Raw genomic sequence first — 17,504 nt, forward strand, 5'->3', positions numbered from 1 at the left:
CCTCTAGACCTCCCCAGTATTGGGAGCCAGTAATTTACCTTTTCGTTTAACTGGTTTGGGTAATGGTTTATAGCACCTGCACGGCGAGCAGGCCTGGGCTGCAGGCCAACCAGGCAACGGGACACCATCACAGAACAACTCTACCTGACACTATCCAGCTGAAGCTGCGTGTGCGCGTGTCGATCAGAAAGGCTACTCAGTTCTTTCTCCTGACTCTCTCGGAATGAACTATACTCCAGTTTCACGGAAGACAGCTCCTTGTCTGCAGAATGAAGAACGACTCGCAGGTCATGCACCTCACTTTTCAAAACTAAAAAACAAACAAAACAAATCCTCAACAGGTTTCTTTATATCTTTTTTTTTTTTTTTTTACAAAGTAGGCAAATAAGTTTGATGGGTATCTTCACACCAACAGCAAAAACAAGTTGAAGAGACCAATTTTAAGTTAAGATGTTAAACAACCAAGTGGTTGGTACCTAGGAGCACAGAGATTATTTTCTTCCTTCCCCTTAGGATTTTTGATATATTTCTACAAAAAAGGGAAGCGCTAACACCTGTCCCTGATTTGCAGGTCACTTGACTGTTCTGCGTCTCTCCTGTAGCACGTGCATGGAAACTTAACGTAAGGGAAAGAAATCAAGAGACCTAGCATATTTTAAGCTACCTAATCTTACTTATTGAAAATTCCTTGGTAATGTACCAGAACTTTCCAAAATGGGTTAAACACTTCTGGTCTCCTAAGGAAACTCCAAGTGGAGGTAAAATTAGGTAATTCTTTAGATCAAAGAAAACACAATGGCTGTCTTTTGTTTTAGCTTTATTATAAACTGCCGCAAACGCTTTGATGAAAGGAGAAATAAACTGAAAAAAAACTGGGAATCAAGTGATACTCCCACTTCTACGGATATATACAAATACCTAATTTATGCTCTATTTTGTTACTATCAAAACATTATTCATCTTATGATTTCAAGACACTTCATTTTCAAAGCAGTATGAGTACTTTCAGCCAACATAGTTCAATCACTTGTTTGCGAGCTGTCCTGGTGCAAATTCCCCTTTATGACAGATCACTATTACTTACCACTGTCATGCAAACTCAAGTCTGGTCATCTAATTAAAAACAAACAAAAAACAACCCACCAAAAACATAGGGGCAAGATTTATTCATAGGTGTCAAAAGATACTGAGTTAAAGGTTTCCAGATCACAAAGCTCCCAGTTGTTCGAACTTACAGTCATTCTTAGTCTGAGTGTCCCGAAGCTGCATTTCAAGGACATTCAACTGTGAGAGATGCTCTTGCTGCTGTCTGGTCCAATCAGTTCTTTCTGATGAGAAAAGCTTTGAGAGAGAGATCAATTTACTGGAAAAGGGATACTGGTGTGCTAAGATACACTCCAAATCATTACCTTGTGTCTGTTTTAAAAATCTAGTTTAAGGTCTCTGACAGAAGAAAATTGGCTGTTCCCATGAACTACCGTGAGGATGACCAACAAAGGGAAGGATCACTGTCAGCATCTGGGCCACCGTCTTGCCTTGTTCTGAACTAACAGCAAGGGACTGATTTGCACTGTCAAGGACGGGAGCTAGAATTCAGACTAGGGGGGGCGCCTGCGTGGCACAGCGGTTAAGCGTCTGCCTTCGGCTCAGGGCGTGATCCCGGTGTTATGGGATCGAGCCCCACATCAGGCTCCTCTGCTATGAGCCTGCTCCTTCCTCTCCCACTCCCCCTGCTGGTGTTCCCTCTCTCGCTGACTGTCTCTATCTCTGTGAAATAAATAAATAAAATCTTAAAAAAAAAAAAAAAAAAAGAATTCAGACTAGGGGTGTATGTGTCGTTATCAGAGCAGTATGTGAAGTAACACTGTAAAGAATACAACTCAAACTAGCCTTGACAAAGGCTTTGCAAAGTCATTTTCTTCTCGTAATACTCTCGCATTGAGGCTCTGGTTCATACGTTTCCTGGGGCCGCGCTCTGCTCTCGGTCTCACCTCCTGCGTCTGTATGGAATGATGTTCCAGTTTGTCAATGTGCTGCTGGAGCTTTAGGTTTTTGTGCTCTTCCTCATCCAGCTTCACTTGCAGGGCACTCATTTGTTCCTGCAGCAACACAAAAAGTTCAGTTGTCAACAATTCTTTTTAATGGAACTCTCAAACATTCCACTGTTTTTTCTGCATTAGAAAAACAAAAAAAATTCAAAACCTCACATGGACAAAGATATCAAAGGCCAGTCTGGAGCCAGAAAACAATTTCAACAGACTACACGAATGACTTCTCATGCCTCAGAATCACACTGTGGTCCGTCAAAGTGGAGAATTTGAAACACAAAGGGAAAAGGTGATTAAAATTAAATGGGTCCAATCATAGAGCCATCTTGAGACTTCTGAGCAGCTCTCCCAGGGCTGCATGTGAGTGACTTCACCAGGATGGCCTCCAGGCCTTGGAAAGGGCAAAGTTTTGCAATTTGAGGGTGGTCTGGTTCACTCTAAGTTTTACTAGACAACAGAAAAACGTTTTAAAAAAATAAATCACCAAAATCAATCAATCAATTAATCAATCACCAGAATTCTGAGACAAGCACATTTCAGAGGTTCTTTCAAATATACCAAAAACTGTCTGAAATTTGATTGGTAAGATTCTTTCAATTATTTTAATTTTCTTTAGCAGATACAGTACTGTGCCATACCAACCAGTTCTGGAACCTGAAGCTGGTGGCAGACTGGTCTCTTCACATATGAGAGAACCAGAGCCGGGGAGACTGTAAGGGGGGACTTGCTAAACACTGCCGAGCAAACTACAAGAGCAAAAGCTGGCTGATTTCGAAGCCGGGGGCCTTCACACACCCATATTTAGAGACCCAATTTTAATACTACACAGGTTTGGAACACTACAAATCACAGAGTTAAAAAGGTAAAGGAAGTTTGTTTTCAATGAATGTCTAATTACTTATGTTTTCTAAAATCAAACATTACCTGCACCATTCTAAGCTCTTCAGAAATGGCCTCGAAAGCTTGTTCGTTCATCTCAGGCGGAACTGGCTCATTCAAGATATTATCATCTGACTCACTGGAATTCTGAGTCCCCACAGGGCCAAAGCTCCCCACTTCGGGGCTTAATTTTGGTACTGGTCGAGACCAAAGTTGATAAGCCTTGGTTGGCGTAGTTATAATCTGCAGCAAAAAGTGATGATGAAACAGCATCAGCACACGTGAACAAAACGGCAAAAGTATTTAGTAATTGTGTGAACAAAGGATAAAATTGAAATTCTAATCATCAAAAGGAAAGAGTATCCTTGAGAGGCAGCTGAGAAATGCCCAAGTAGAAACAAGTCTAGCAATTCAATGTGGTCTCAAGCAAAATTCCAGTAAGATTTTTAAAACTGAAACTTGATAAGCTGATTCCAAACTTCAAAGAATAAAAGTTCAAGGAGAGACAATTAAAAAGAGAACAAATTAGGAAAACTTCCCTGACCCACATAAAAATACATTATAAGGGTACAGTCATTCAAACAGTGCTTAGCATATGAACAGTCAAATAGAGCACGGGGAAAAAATAGAGAAAAGTGATTTACATGCGGAAAGTTCAAATTAGTGAGAAAAACAAGGACTATTCAAAGTTAAATCTCTATGTCATACCATTCAAAAACAAAATGGCAGATGAATTAAACATCTCAATGTAAAAAGAAAATTATAAAAGTAGTGAAAGAAGTAGAATATACTGATGACCTTGAGATTGTCTGGGCCTTTTAAAAATACACAAAAGAGGCTCTCTGCTCCTCCCCATCCAACAGACAGTCCGCATCTCTGCTGCAGTACCAGCCTCGTCCCCAAGACACGATGACATGACAGCGAAGGTCGGAGTAAACAGATGCGGCAGATGAGGTGCCTGGTCACCAGGGCTGCTTTTAACTCCAGCAAGGTGGATACTGTTGCCATTAATGACCCCTTCATTGACCTCCACTACATGGTCTACAAGTTCCAGTGTGATTCCACCCACGGCAAATTTCAAAGCACATTCAAAGCCGAGAACAGCAAACTTGTCATCAATGAAAAGCCCATCTCTATCTTGCAGGAGTGAGATCCTACCAACATCAAATGGGGTGATGCTGGTGTTGAGTATGTTGTGGAGTCCACTGGGGTCTTCACCACCATGGAGAAGCCCAGGGCTCACTTGAAGAGGATGGGGCGGGGGGGTCATCATCTCTGCCCCTTCTGCTGATGCCCCCATGTTTGTGATGGGCGGGAACCACGAGAAGTAAGACAGCTCCCTCAAGATTGTCAGCAATGCCTCCTGTACCACCAACTGCTTGGCCCCTCTGGCCAAGGTCATCCATGACAACTTCGGCATGGTGGAAGAACTCATGACCACAGTCATGCCATCACTGCCACCAAGACGACCGTGGACAGCCCCTCTGGGAAGCTGTGGCATGATGGCCAAGGCGCTGCCAGAACATCATCCCTGCTTCAACTACTGGTGCTACCAAGGCTCTAGGCAAGGTCATCCCTAAGCTGAATGGGAAGCTCACTGGCATGGCCTTCCATGTCCCCACCCCAACGTGTCAGTCATGGATCTGACCTGCTGCCAGGAGAAAGCTGCCAAATACAATGACATCAAGGAGGTGGTGATGCAGGCATCAGAGGGCCCCCTCAAGGGCATCCTGGGCTCCACTGAGGATCAGGTTTGCCCTGCGACTTTAACAGTGACACCTACTCTTCCATCTTTAATGCTGGGGCTGGCACTGCCCTCAATGACCACTTTGTCAAGCTTGTTTCCTGGTATGACAATGAATTTGGCTAGACCCAGGGTTAGCAAGAGGAAGAGAGGCCCTCAGCTGCTGGGGAGTCCTTGCCCCAACTCAGCCCCCAACACTGAGAATCTCCCAATCTCTACCCAATTTCCACCCCAGAACCCCTGAGCAGGGGAAGGTCTTGGGGAGCCCTCCCTTGTCATGTACCATTAATGAAGTATACTGTACCCAGAAAAAAAGAATACATAAAAGAAGTCACAAAGGTGAAAGATGAATAAACCTGGCTATATCAAAATTTTAAAACTTCTGTATAACAACAGTATCACAAAGATAAAAGACAAGCAACATGATGGCAGAATACACTGGCAGCAATATGTGACACACAAGAGTACCATGTTAAAAACTACAAATCAGAAGACAAACAACTAGGAGGAAAATGGACTTTTTTTTTTATAGAAAAGGATATACACAAATGGACAGTGATCACAGATGTGTGACCTCATTCAGAAATGAAGGAAATGAGAATTAAAATCTTCGGAAGATACCGTTTCTCACCCATTAGACTCTCAAACATTAAAGAGGCAGACAACGCCAGTTCTGGGGGCTGGCACTGGGCAGCGAGGGCTCCCACACCTCCTGGGAGAGCATACGGCGCAGACACCTGGCAGGCATGACCTCAGTGCTGAGACATCAGAAGATGACCACTCCTTCACAGATTCCCCCCCAAAGAACACTCGCACTGGCAACCACCTCAACAAGCCATGGGTTGTCCAAAACATGGAAGCCTAGACTTAAAATGAGGTAGAGCTCTACGTACTCATTAATGTGGGAAGACCCAAGGCATATCCCAGAGTTAACAAAAGCCCACTGTGGAGTAACATTATGTAGGATGATTCCATTTACTTTTAAAAACAAAGCACAAAAAAAACAATCTATGAAATAACTCTCCATATTTTCCCCCGTCCCTGCATATTTACTGTACAAAACTGCTAAGTAGAGACGCCTGGATGGCTCATTTGCCTTTGGCTCAGGTCATGATCCCGGGGTCCTGGGATGGAGCCCTGCGGTGGCCTCTCTGCTTAGTGGAGAGCCTGCTTCTCCCTCTTCCCCCTGCTTGTGCTCTCTCTCTCTCTCTGAAAAATAAATAAAATCTTAAAAAAAGAAAAAAAAAAAACCAAAAAACTGCTAAGTAAAAAGATTCCCAAACTGAGAACAAATGACCCCCAGGGACGGGAGGTGAAGGATTGCATTAGAACCACAGCAGTGCTCAAAATGACCTTGAACTGAAACTTATATATGTATGTACATTTCTTTTAAACAAGAAGAATGTATTCATATAGTACTCTTAAGTAATTGAGAATGAACATCAACAAAAGCTCTGAATCGTTATGCTACTCTTGGTAAAACTTTTAATCACCTTAGTCTTATTTGCTGTCCTATAAATGGAAGAAGTAGGACCAGCCTGCCACACGCAGTGCTTCAAGCTCTCCAATTCCGCTGTGCTAAGGGGCTACAGACACAGGATGAGAAAACATTTGGCCATGTTCTGCAGGTAATTTAAAATAATTTCCTACACAGATTTTAAAAGAGCATTTTTAAATGCTTTTAAAGCACTTAAACATAAAGCATTAAAGCACCACCATTTTTAAAGAGCAAAGAAAAAAATTCTACTTTTATTTTTTTTAAATAGCATTTTCCAGGTTAAATATATCATGATACATCCATACAACAGATTCATGTGCAGCTGCCAAAACAAAAACAAAACAAAATAGAGGGAAAGTTCTTTTTTCCCCTTTAGTCATGGGACAAACTCTGAAGACAAAAACCAAAAAACCCAGGTGGAGAATGATGTGTATAATATGCTACCATTGTGTAAAATAAGAAAAAAGGTATAAACGAGTGGGACTACTCAAAGTAAAAGGCTTCTGCACAGCAAAGGAAACCATCAACAAAACAAAAAGGCAACCTACTGAATGGGAGAAGATATCTGCAAATGATATATCCAATAATAGTTTAATATCTAAAATACATAAAGAACTCATACAACTCAACAACAAAAAACCCCCAAGTAATCCAATTAAAAATGGGCAGAGGACCTGAATAGACATTTTTCTAAAGAAAACATCCAGATGGCCAACAGACACATGAAAAAATGCTCATCATCAGGGAAATGCAAATCAAAACTATGATGAGATACCACCTCATACCCGTCAGAACGGCTGGTATCAAAAAGATAAGAGATAGATGGATGTGGAGAAAAGGAAACCCTCACGCAACACTGGCAGGAATGTAAATGGTGCAGCCACTGTGAAAAACAATATGGAGGTTCCTCAAAATATTAAAATAGAAGTATAATATGGCCCAGCAAAAACCTACTACTGGGTATTTACCCAAAGAAAACAGAAACACTAATTTTCTTTTTTAAGATTTTATTTATTTATTTGACAGCGATAGAGACAGCCAGCAAGAGAGGGAACACAAGCAGGGGGAGTGGGAGAGAAAGAAGCAGGCTCCCAGTGGAGGAGCCTGATGTGGGGCTCGATCCCAGAACGCCGGGATCACGCCCTGAGCCGAAGGCAGACGCTTAACAACTCTGCCACCCAGGCGCCCCCGGAAACACTAATTTGAAAAGATACATGCACCTCTATGTTTTTTGTAGCATTATTTATAATAGCCAAGATATGTAAGCAACTCAAATGTCCATCAATAGATGAATGCAGAAAGATGTGATATATTTATGTGTGGGTGTCTATATATGTGTGTATATACAGACACACCCCCACATATACACACACTGGAATATTACTCAGCCATTAAAAAGAATGAGATCTTGCCATTGGTGACAACATGGATCAATCTAGAGGGTAGTATGCTAAGTGAAATAAGTCAGATAGAAAACGACAAACGCTATGCGATTTCACTTATATGTACAATCTAAAAAACAAAGCAAACCAGAAACAGACTCATAAATACAGAGAACGAACTGGTGATTGCCAGAAGGGAAGGGGTTGGGGGGGATAGGCGAGATGGGTGAAGGGGATTAAGAGGTACAAACTCCCAGTTATAAAATAAATAAGCCACAGCCACAGGGTTGTAATGTACAGGATAGGGATTAGCGTCAATAACACTGTCATGACTCTGTATGGTGACTACACCTACTGGGTAAGCACCGCATAATGTATAGAATTGTCGAATCACTATGTTGTACACCTGAAACTAAAATAATATGGTATGCCAACTATACTTCGATTAAAAAAAAAAAGAAAAAATTAAAAGAATGAAAATAAAACCCCCAAAGAGTTGCTGACAGTGATTGCCTCCAAAAAGGGGCTTGGTTGGTTGGCAGGAAGGACAGCAGACAGAGACAGACTTGTCACTGTATACTCTTTGTACCTTTAAAAGTTCGGGTCATGTGAATTGCCTATTCAAATGAATGAATAAAGTTTCTTTTAAAAGCAGCCTCCTAAAAAGGGACACCAAAAATATCACTTCTAAAAATAAGCATTAGAGATAAACACCTATTTTTAAGTTTAAGCTGTATAAGGAAGGATTTTTTAGCCTTCAGAGAATCTGGTACAAAACATCAATCACCAGCATCAGCATCACTACCTTCTTTGGCTTTTCTCTCCTCATTCTCAGATGTTCACTTTTCTTTTATGAGTGCAATGGTTGGTTAGGTAAAAAAGCCCTCCTGTTATCACTAGTGATACCCTGGATCCTTCCATGGTCTGTCTTTAGGATTTCTATTCTTCCACCACAAGCGGGGAGCACACGGTACCTGACAGCAACAGCGGCTGAGATCCACCAAGTCCGGGCACTCTACTCTCTCACTTACTGCTCCAGAAAACCTACAATCACATTCTCCTCATCCCCAATTCGGAGACCATAAACAGGAGGCTCAGAAGTTAGGAAACCCTGCCTAAGGTTAGTGGCAGATTAAAATATGCACCCAGGTCTGATTCCAAATAATGCATTCTTTCCCACCCCACCCCACCACTGGAAGCAGACATCGAACACTAGGACCAGAGTCACCTTGGGGGTCACTACCTGCAAGGGATTCCAGCATATCTGGGGATCATCTGTGCAGAGTCTCCCCATTACTGATAAAATGAGATCAAACTGACTTAGGACTGAAGAATTGCTTCAGACTACCCACCTTAAGTGTTTCAGCATGAATTTTATTCAGCTGAGAAACTTCTTGCCGCTTGTAGGCTTTTGTCGCTTCCAAAAGGTTTTCAAGATTCAGGTTCGCTTTTTGCAAAGACTGAAGCTCTGATTCCAACTCTAGCTGCTTTTTCCTAAGGGATATTTAAAAATTGAGTATTTCAGGTAATAAGTAATGTCATGTACTTGCAGAGTACTTTACAGTTTATACTCTCACATAACTTGATATTTATCTCTCTAAATCTGAGATATTCTCAGATTACCCACAATTCCCAGTTGGATAATATATGGCTATGAGAATTAACTACAGTTTAAAGTATTTGACTAATAAATGGTACAGCTCCAATTCAAAAGCCCTACTAGTCCATAATGATACCACACATGGTATGTTATTTTTAAAATAAACACTTTCTGGGGTGCCTGGGTGGCTCAGTCAAGTGAACATCCGACTCTTGGTTTTAGCCCAGGTCATGATCTCAGTTGTGTGATCAAGCCCCACATCAGGCTCCATGCTCAGTGGGGAGTCTGCTTGGGATTCTCTCTCTCCCTGTGGCCCTTACCCCCATGTGCACTCTGTCTCTCTCTCTCTCTAAAATAAATAAATCTTTTAAAATTTTTAAAAAATAAAACAAACACTTCTTTATATTTTAGGATGGCATTAATCTTAGTTATACTATAAACGTGGCTTATATATATATATATTTTTTTTTTTACACAAGGAACATAAAGAATAATAACAAACCTGTAATTTCTAAAAATTCTGATTTAATTCATAACAACGTTGATTTAAATTTGGTAACCAGATACTGTTGTATGCGTGAAAACATCTGTATCATCTAGCTCATTAAGTATATTAAGGAGCTTTTTCTTCATGTCAAAATAAGGTAGTTGCTATATAAGGATTAATATTAAATGCTCAATTAAATTGTCAATGTTAAACGCTGAAACAAATCAACACTAAAAGATACTGAAATAGTTAAGCATGAATGTGTATTTTCACTTTACCTCGTTAGCTCTTTGAATTCTTCATATTCTTGCTTTGAATTATTCAGCTCTGTCTGAATTTGCAAGAGTTGTGCTTTCAACTTCTCGGTGTTCACTAATGAACATGGCTCCTTTGGAGCTTTAGGAGAAAATCCTTGTTGACCTGGTAATAAGAAAACAACTTGGTCTTTGAAAGACAGAAATAACAGAACACGTTTTCTACGTTCTCTGCCAAGTATCAATTTTGAAGCAAAAAAGGAAAAATGAGAGATGAGTTGGAAAGTCGACCCTAAAAAACAAGAGCCTGTAGCTCACCCGGAGACAAAGACACAATGCAGTGTGTCAGTGTGCGCTGGAAGTTGTTTCTGAGAAGCTGAGAAGCCCCAGGATGGAGGGGCACACTGAAGGCAACACCTTTTCCATCAGAGAAAGAGCAAACCATGAAGTATAACACACGTCAGGCTGGTGAAAGGTCAACAGGCCAATACTGCAGAAATTCGTGCTAACAGCTAAAGTGAACAGTCAATAAATTATTCAGGAAAGGAACCAAAGAGCAAAGGCAGCAAATTGAAAGAGACTGGGATCATCTAACTAGTGGGAAATATTTTCAAGGATGGCTTAGAAGACCGGTTATGTTGAAGGCAGTTCTGATGAGTTCCACTGTGGGAAAACATCACATCAAAGTTGTTTAGAGAATCATCTTTGTTTAGAAGATGGTGGGATCTCGGTGTGATATGCAACTGATGAATCACTGAACTCCACCTCTGAAACTAATAATACATTATATGCTAGTAAATTGATTTAAATAAAATTTAAAAGATAAATTAATTTTTTAAAAAGATGATGGGATCAAGAAATGACCATTAGTACCTTTCAAAGGTAGTTAAGTCAAGGAGTTATTTGAGGTCAAAATGACCAACAAAATACAGGGCACTATAGGGAAAAATAGCTGAAATAATACACAAAACCCGATCTTAACTTTGCATCTAAAATCAGTCTCTCCACAACCCAAATTTTATTCCTTTATTGAGTCATAACAGAATGGAAGAAGACTTGCAAAATGAAAATTTAAAATGGACATAAACAGCCTTCGTTATGAGTGCAGAATGAGATTATTACCAATTTCCATCTGAAATGACAAAGGCTGAGACAGAATCTGATAAAAGCCCGTGAAAATATTCTCTGAGAGTGGGGCAAACACAGACTTTGTTGCCAAATCCCAGAGCATTAACACCAGTAACTGCCCAGCATATAAGTGAGATTCGGTACCAACTAAAACACTTTCACAGAGTAAAAGCAGACAGAAATAATGTACAACAGTGTATGCCGGTCAGTGTATAACTAACAGGGTATAACCGGAACCCATGACTTCAAGACGCAAGCACCGAGCTGGGATCAGGAGCCTGACCTACAGACGCCTCTCGCACTGTACACACCTTAGCCAGACAGGTAAACATCTCCACTGGACATTCATCTGTGATGATTAGCTAAGCACTTTTCATTTCAAATACTTAAAAACAGGAAAATTACGGGGCGCCTGGGTGGCACAGCGGTTAAGCATCTGCCTTTGGCTCAGGGCGTGATCCCGGCGTTTGGGATCGAGCCCCACATCAGGCTCCTCCACTATGAGCCTGCTTCTTCCTCTCCCACTCCCCCTGCTGTGTTCCCTCTCTCGCTGGCTGTCTCTATCTCTGTTAAATAAATAAATAAAATCTTTAAAAAAAAAAAAACAGGAAAATTACATTTAATAAAAATTAAATATCTGAATCAACCTTTTAGCAACAAAACAGAACCATTAACAGGTGTTTCGTTGATATGTCTCTTAGCCTACAGAACTCACTACTACGAGATTTATGAGAAAAAAGTTTAGAAAATGCCTTTTGGTAACATAAAAGCCTAAGTGTGTATGTAAGAAATTAGCACACCAGGGGGTGCCTGGTTGGCTCAGTCAATTAAGCATCTGCCTTCAGCTCAGGTCATGATCCCAGGGTCCTGGGATTGAGCCCCTCCATTGGGCTCCCTGCTCAGTGGGAAGCCTGCTTCTCCTTCTCCCTCTGCCGCTCCCCCTGCCTGTGCTCTCTGTCAAATAAATAAATAAAATCTTTAAAAAAAATTTTTTTAAAGAAATTAGCACACCAGGTCTAGAGGACAAAATGAAGACCCTACCTGAGAGGCCATATAAATGCCCTTTGAACAGTGTCCCCCGTGCCCCTAGAAGGCATGCAGACAACAATCATTTCTTACCCTTGTCCTTTTTCTCTGTGCCAGATAGTTCAGAGAAAGCTTTTTCTAGTACGGCAATGGTCTGGGCGTCCATTTCTTGGGCTCTTTTCACAGGCTCTAATAATCTCAATCTTCTGTTCTCCTCCCTGAGGGAATGGTTTTCCATTGCATACTTTGCAACTCTGGGGTGGTGCTCTATCTGTGACATAGAAGAATTACAGACTTACAGACAGACAGACGTTTCCTCAATAACCAGTTTGCCGCCAAGCCATTGGGAAACATTAGGAACATTGCACGCGCTGCTGGCAGTGGCTGGCTGCAAGGGCCGTGGAAAGCAACCTGGAATTTCTGACCACACGGAGTATGTGCATAGCCTACGACGCCATTATCCCACATCTGGGTCTGTGCCTTGCAATTTACGCCTGGACATGGGCTCGTAAGGAGAGAAATGCAAGGGTGTTCACTGCGTCCGACTCTTCGTGCAGTGGGGGCTGCTGACATTAACACGATGCAAAGAATTAGAAAACACTCTATTAACCAGGATGGAACACCCTCCAAGATACATTAAGTGAAAAGGGCAGCAGAAAAGTATGTATGGTAAATTGCCTCTCGTGTTGAAAAGGAATAAAAGTAAAAATAACCATATTAGTTTGAATATGCATTAGAAAGCCTCAGAAAGATACAAAAGCCAGAAACAGGTTTTTTTGTTTGTTTTTTAATGATGTGCCTGTATTAATTACCCATCCTCCCCAGGGAAAAGGAAAACCAGCAATGAGAAGTTGGAAGGGCCCCAAGGTAAAGAGACTGCTGATTCAAACAACCACAACTGCCCACCACGACAAGGGACAAGGGACACTTGCCTGCTGGGTGGGGCGCTAATGCAGCATCTCACAGCTCCTGCCGTCCCCCTTCATTTTACCATCTTGGAAAATGGGGGGGAAAGGAGTTGTGCAATCATACGGTCAGCTGAATTCATTCAAAACACTTCCCACTGTATTAAGTCACATGAATTTGGTGACAAACTTATATTTGCCTCGAACCTCCCTTCTTTTTAGAAACCCTGCGAATGTCATACACTCACTTGTTCCCGAAGAGTCTGGATCTCATCCCTTAATTCTGACAACAAGCGGTCCTGCTCCTCAGGCAGAAAGCTTCCCCGGGATTCCTTGTGGAGCTTCTCCAGGCGCATTATTTGATCCTCTCGGAATTTCACAATCATTTTATTAGATTGAATAAATTTTTCTTTTTTGAGGGTGAGGTCTTCTAATTGGGTAACTTTTTCTACCAGAGACTTAAGAAATTCATAATTTGGTTAAATGTGAAAAGTAATTCAGCCTCCCTGAATTTCCACAAACCAAGCAATACACACTAACTTGACACTTAATCTCAAGGGCAACATTAGATTTCCCAAAGTTTTTGTTTTCTTTATTTACATGTGCTCTTCATTTCACTCAGAAAGGTAGCACGGAGCAAAACCCTAAAATATCTGGAATCCCCTTTACACCGACTCGGTTTCCTACCTTCTTTTCCTGTTCGGATTTCTTAAAGAACAACATCGCCTCCTGGAAATACTTCATGTAATTAGTCTCATCTCTGTCTGTAATTGATCCAGTAAGAAAGAAAAGGAAATGGAAAAAAAAAAATGTTTATCTCCCAAATTTTAGGACCGAGAATTGAGCTAAAACAGCCTACGACTGACTGCTCTCAATCAATCAAAAAGAATCAGACTGTCGTCCCCAGATCACAGATTTCAAATCAATCCAGTCTACATATTCGCAATTCTTTGAAGAAAAATGTTCTTTTATCCTGTTTGGTAAACATATATATGTTACATGACTAAATCTTAGAAGTGAATCTAAATGAAATTAGTATCTCTTTTTTGTACTTGTGAGGAATGAAGTATTCAAAATTATTTCTACTCCTCCTTCCCACCATATCCGCAGATATGCGGATATGACATACATATAGTATCTGTATCCAATTACAAAGTATGGGCATCCCTCGTTTTACTGTCCTTTGCTTTACCGTGCTTTCCAGATACTGCATTCTTTACCAATTGAGAGTTTTTAGCAACTCTGAGTTGAGCAAGTCTATTGGTACCATTTTTCCAATAGCCTTTGCTCATCTCACATCTCTGTCACATTCTGGTAATTCTTGCAACACGTCAACATTTTTCAGTATTATTATTTGTTATGGTGATCTGTCTGTGATCAGTGACCTTTGACGTTACCATTGTAATTATCTGGGGGACCACAAACCATGTCCATATAAGATGGTGATCTTAATAAATGTGCTTTCTGACTGCTTGACTGCCTGGCTCTTCCCATCTCTCTCCCTCTCCTAGGCCTCCCTGTTCCGAGACACAACAATACGGAAATTAGGCCCTTTAATAACCCTACAACAGCCTCTAAGTGTTCACGTGAAAAAAACAGTCGCACATCTCTCACTTTAAACTAATAGTTAGAAATGATTAAGTTTAGTGAGGAAGGCATGCCGAAAGCCGAGACAGGCTGAAAGCTAGGCCTCTTGCACCAAACTGCTAGCCAGGTTGTGAAAGCGAAGGAAAAGTTCTTGAAGGAAATGAAAAGCGCTACTCCAGAGAACACATGAATAATAAGAAAGCAAAACAGCCTTATTGCTGATACGGAGAAACTTTTAATGGTCTGGATAGAAGATCAAACCAACCACAACATTCCCTTAAGCCAAAGCCTAGTCCAGAGCAAAGCCCTGACTCTCTTCAATTCTGTGAAGGCTCAGAGAGGTGAGGAAGCTGCAGAAGGAGAGTCTGAAGCCAGAGGCGGTTGGCTCTTGAGGTTGAAGGAAAGATGCCGTCTCCCTAACATCAGAGTCCAAGGTGAAGCAGCAAGTGCTGATGGAGAAGCTGCAGCAAGGGGTCCAGAAAATAATTCATGAAGGCGGCTACCCCACACAGCAGATTTTCAGTGTGGATGAAACCACCTTATACTGGAGGAAGATGCCATCCAGGACTTCACAGCTGGAGAGAAGTAATGCCTGGCTTCAAAGCTTCAAAACACAGGCTGACTCTCTTGTTAGGGGCTATGCAGCTGGTGACTACAAGTTGAAGCCAGTGCTCATTTCCATTCTGAAAATCCTAGGGCCCTTAAGAATTAGGCTAAATTAAAAAAAAAAAAATCAACTTTAATTCTACTGAATGAAAAAGAAAAAAAAAAAGAATTATGCTAAATCGGCTCTGCCTATGCCCTAGAAATGGAACAACAAAGCCTGGATGCCAGCACATCTGTTGAACATGGCTTACTGAATACTTTAAGGCCACTGTTGAGATGTACTGCTCAGAAAAAAAGATTCCTTTCAAAATGTGACTGTTCATTGGCAATGCAACTGGTCACCCAAGAGCACTGATGTACGAGATAAACGTTTCCATGCCTGTTAAAACGACATTCATTCTGCAGCCCAGGGATCAAGGAGTCATTTTGACTTTCAGGCTTATTCCTTAAGAAATACATTTCATATGGCTATAGCTGCACAGATGGTGATTTCTCTGATGGATCTGGGCAAAGTCAACTGAAAATCTGGAAACGATTCACCATCTAGATGCCATTAAGAAGAATCGTGATTCATGGGAAGAGGTCAAAATGTCAACATGGACAGGAGTTCGGATGGAGTGGATTCTAGCCCTCATTCAGGACTTTGAGGGTTCAAGATTTCAGTGGAGAGAGTCACCGCAGATGTGGTGAAAACAGCACGAGAACTAGAATCAGAGCCTGAGGATAGGACTGAATCACTGTGATCTCATGATGAAACTTGAATGGATGAGGACTTGCTTCTAATAGATGAGCAAAGAACACGGTTTCTTGAACTGGAATCTATTCCTGGTGAAGATGCTGTGAAGTTGTTGAAATGACAACAAAGGATTTAGAGTATCACATAAACTTAGTTGATAAAACAGCAGCAGGGTTTGAGAGGACTAACTTTAATTTTGAAAGAAGCTCTACTGCGGGTAAAGTACTATCAAACAGCATCTCATGCTACAGAGAAATCGTTCATGAAAGGAAGAGCCAATCAATGCAGCAAACTTCATTGTTGTCTTATTTTAAGAAATTGCTACAGCCACCCCAGCCATCAGCAGCCGCCACCGTGATCAGTCAGCAGCCATCACCATGGAAGCAAGACCCTCCACCAGCAAAAAGATTACAATTCACTGAAAGCTCAGATGATGGTTACCATTTTTAGCAATTAAGTATTTTTTAATTAAGTATGTACGTTGTGTTTTTAGACATAATGCTACTGCACACTTAATATACTATAGTATTGTGTAAACGTAACTTTTATATGCATGGAAAACCACAAAATTTATTAGAGTGGCTTTATTGCAGTATTGGCTTTATCGCAATGGTCTGGAATTGAATCTGCAGTATCCCTGAGAGATGCCTGTACCATGTTCCGATGTCAGTAAAACAAACACACTTGTTCAAAAATGTGGGTAGCTTTACTGTACTGTGCCTGTCATCAGAGGATTCTCAAATAATATCCGCACGTGGTCTTCCTCAGGATAAAGGACACTGTGTCCCTCTTACCTTTGGTCAGAAAGCTTTCCGGTAGTAACTGCCCTGAAGTCAACTGGGCCAGCTGTTCTTTGAGCCTCTTCACTTCAGCTTGGAGCTGGCTCACATTTCCTTGGGTGTCTTCATTTACCACTGCCTGTTCAAGAATTTTTTAAAAAATATTAAAAGGATACTCTTGAGTCATACAATCTTGTGTTTCTATTTGTAGGATCTGGAGTGACAAACACCAGACAAAATTGCACTTCCATCCCACAGTCACAAGGCCCCTAGAATCACAGTGTGCTGGGGTGGGGAAGAAGCCTCCCTTCCCCGTGCCTCATACCTACAGCCAGAGACTCTGCCCCCTCACCACCCCTCCTGTATGCTCCCACTTAGGGCTCCACCCTGTTGGGCTGGGTCACCCAGGGATCTGGGTATGTTCACCTAACATTGCCTTCTTCTTGGGACAGCCTCACCCCCATGAAGAAAAGCAAACAGCTCTTCCCCTCTGGAAGGAGTATCCCCTTCCCCTCTGTCTTGGCCCACTATAAGGGGGTAATGAACTGCAGAGCTGGCCTGAGCTCCATCAGCTTAGCAAAAACTACCTTCTCCAAAAGAATCCACCCCTGTATTTCCTAACAGCCCTCCTAGAGAGAGGAGTTGGTTGGATAGGTCTATTTCTGTTTTATTACCACACTAAATGTTATTTTAAAGAAATGTCTCTTGATGAAATTATCTTAAAGAAATGACTTCTTTAAGACAACTTTTTTTTTTAAATTAAAGATCTTATTTATTTATTTGAGAGAGAGAGCGCTCACGCAAGCTAGTGTACAAGCACGGGGAGCTGCAGGCAGAGGGAGAAG

The 17,504-nt window shown here is 41.4% G+C and overlaps 1 protein-coding gene across 2 annotated transcripts in view; it reads right to left on the reverse strand.

Moving 5' to 3' along the window:
* KIF15 (kinesin family member 15) overlaps nt 1-17,504 on the reverse strand; it is a 65,318-nt gene that overhangs the window by 20,039 nt on the left and 27,775 nt on the right. For both annotated transcript variants that reach the window (XM_087867119.1, XM_045778660.2), the window contains exons 11-20: nt 16,675-16,798; nt 13,639-13,715; nt 13,200-13,409; nt 12,140-12,317; nt 9,917-10,058; nt 8,904-9,045; nt 2,973-3,170; nt 1,992-2,099; nt 1,236-1,341; nt 145-310 (exon numbers count right to left, since the gene is read on the reverse strand). In XM_087867119.1, the coding sequence (XP_087723245.1) occupies nt 145-310; nt 1,236-1,341; nt 1,992-2,099; nt 2,973-3,170; nt 8,904-9,045; nt 9,917-10,058; nt 12,140-12,317; nt 13,200-13,409; nt 13,639-13,715; nt 16,675-16,798 (1,451 nt within the window). The remainder of the gene's footprint in view (nt 1-144; nt 311-1,235; nt 1,342-1,991; nt 2,100-2,972; nt 3,171-8,903; nt 9,046-9,916; nt 10,059-12,139; nt 12,318-13,199; nt 13,410-13,638; nt 13,716-16,674; nt 16,799-17,504) is intronic.

Source organism: Ursus americanus, chromosome 14 (genome assembly GCF_024610735.1).
Source record: "Ursus americanus isolate L20-20 chromosome 14, mUrsAme1.1.p, whole genome shotgun sequence".
Taxonomy (NCBI): Eukaryota; Metazoa; Chordata; class Mammalia; order Carnivora; family Ursidae; genus Ursus; species Ursus americanus.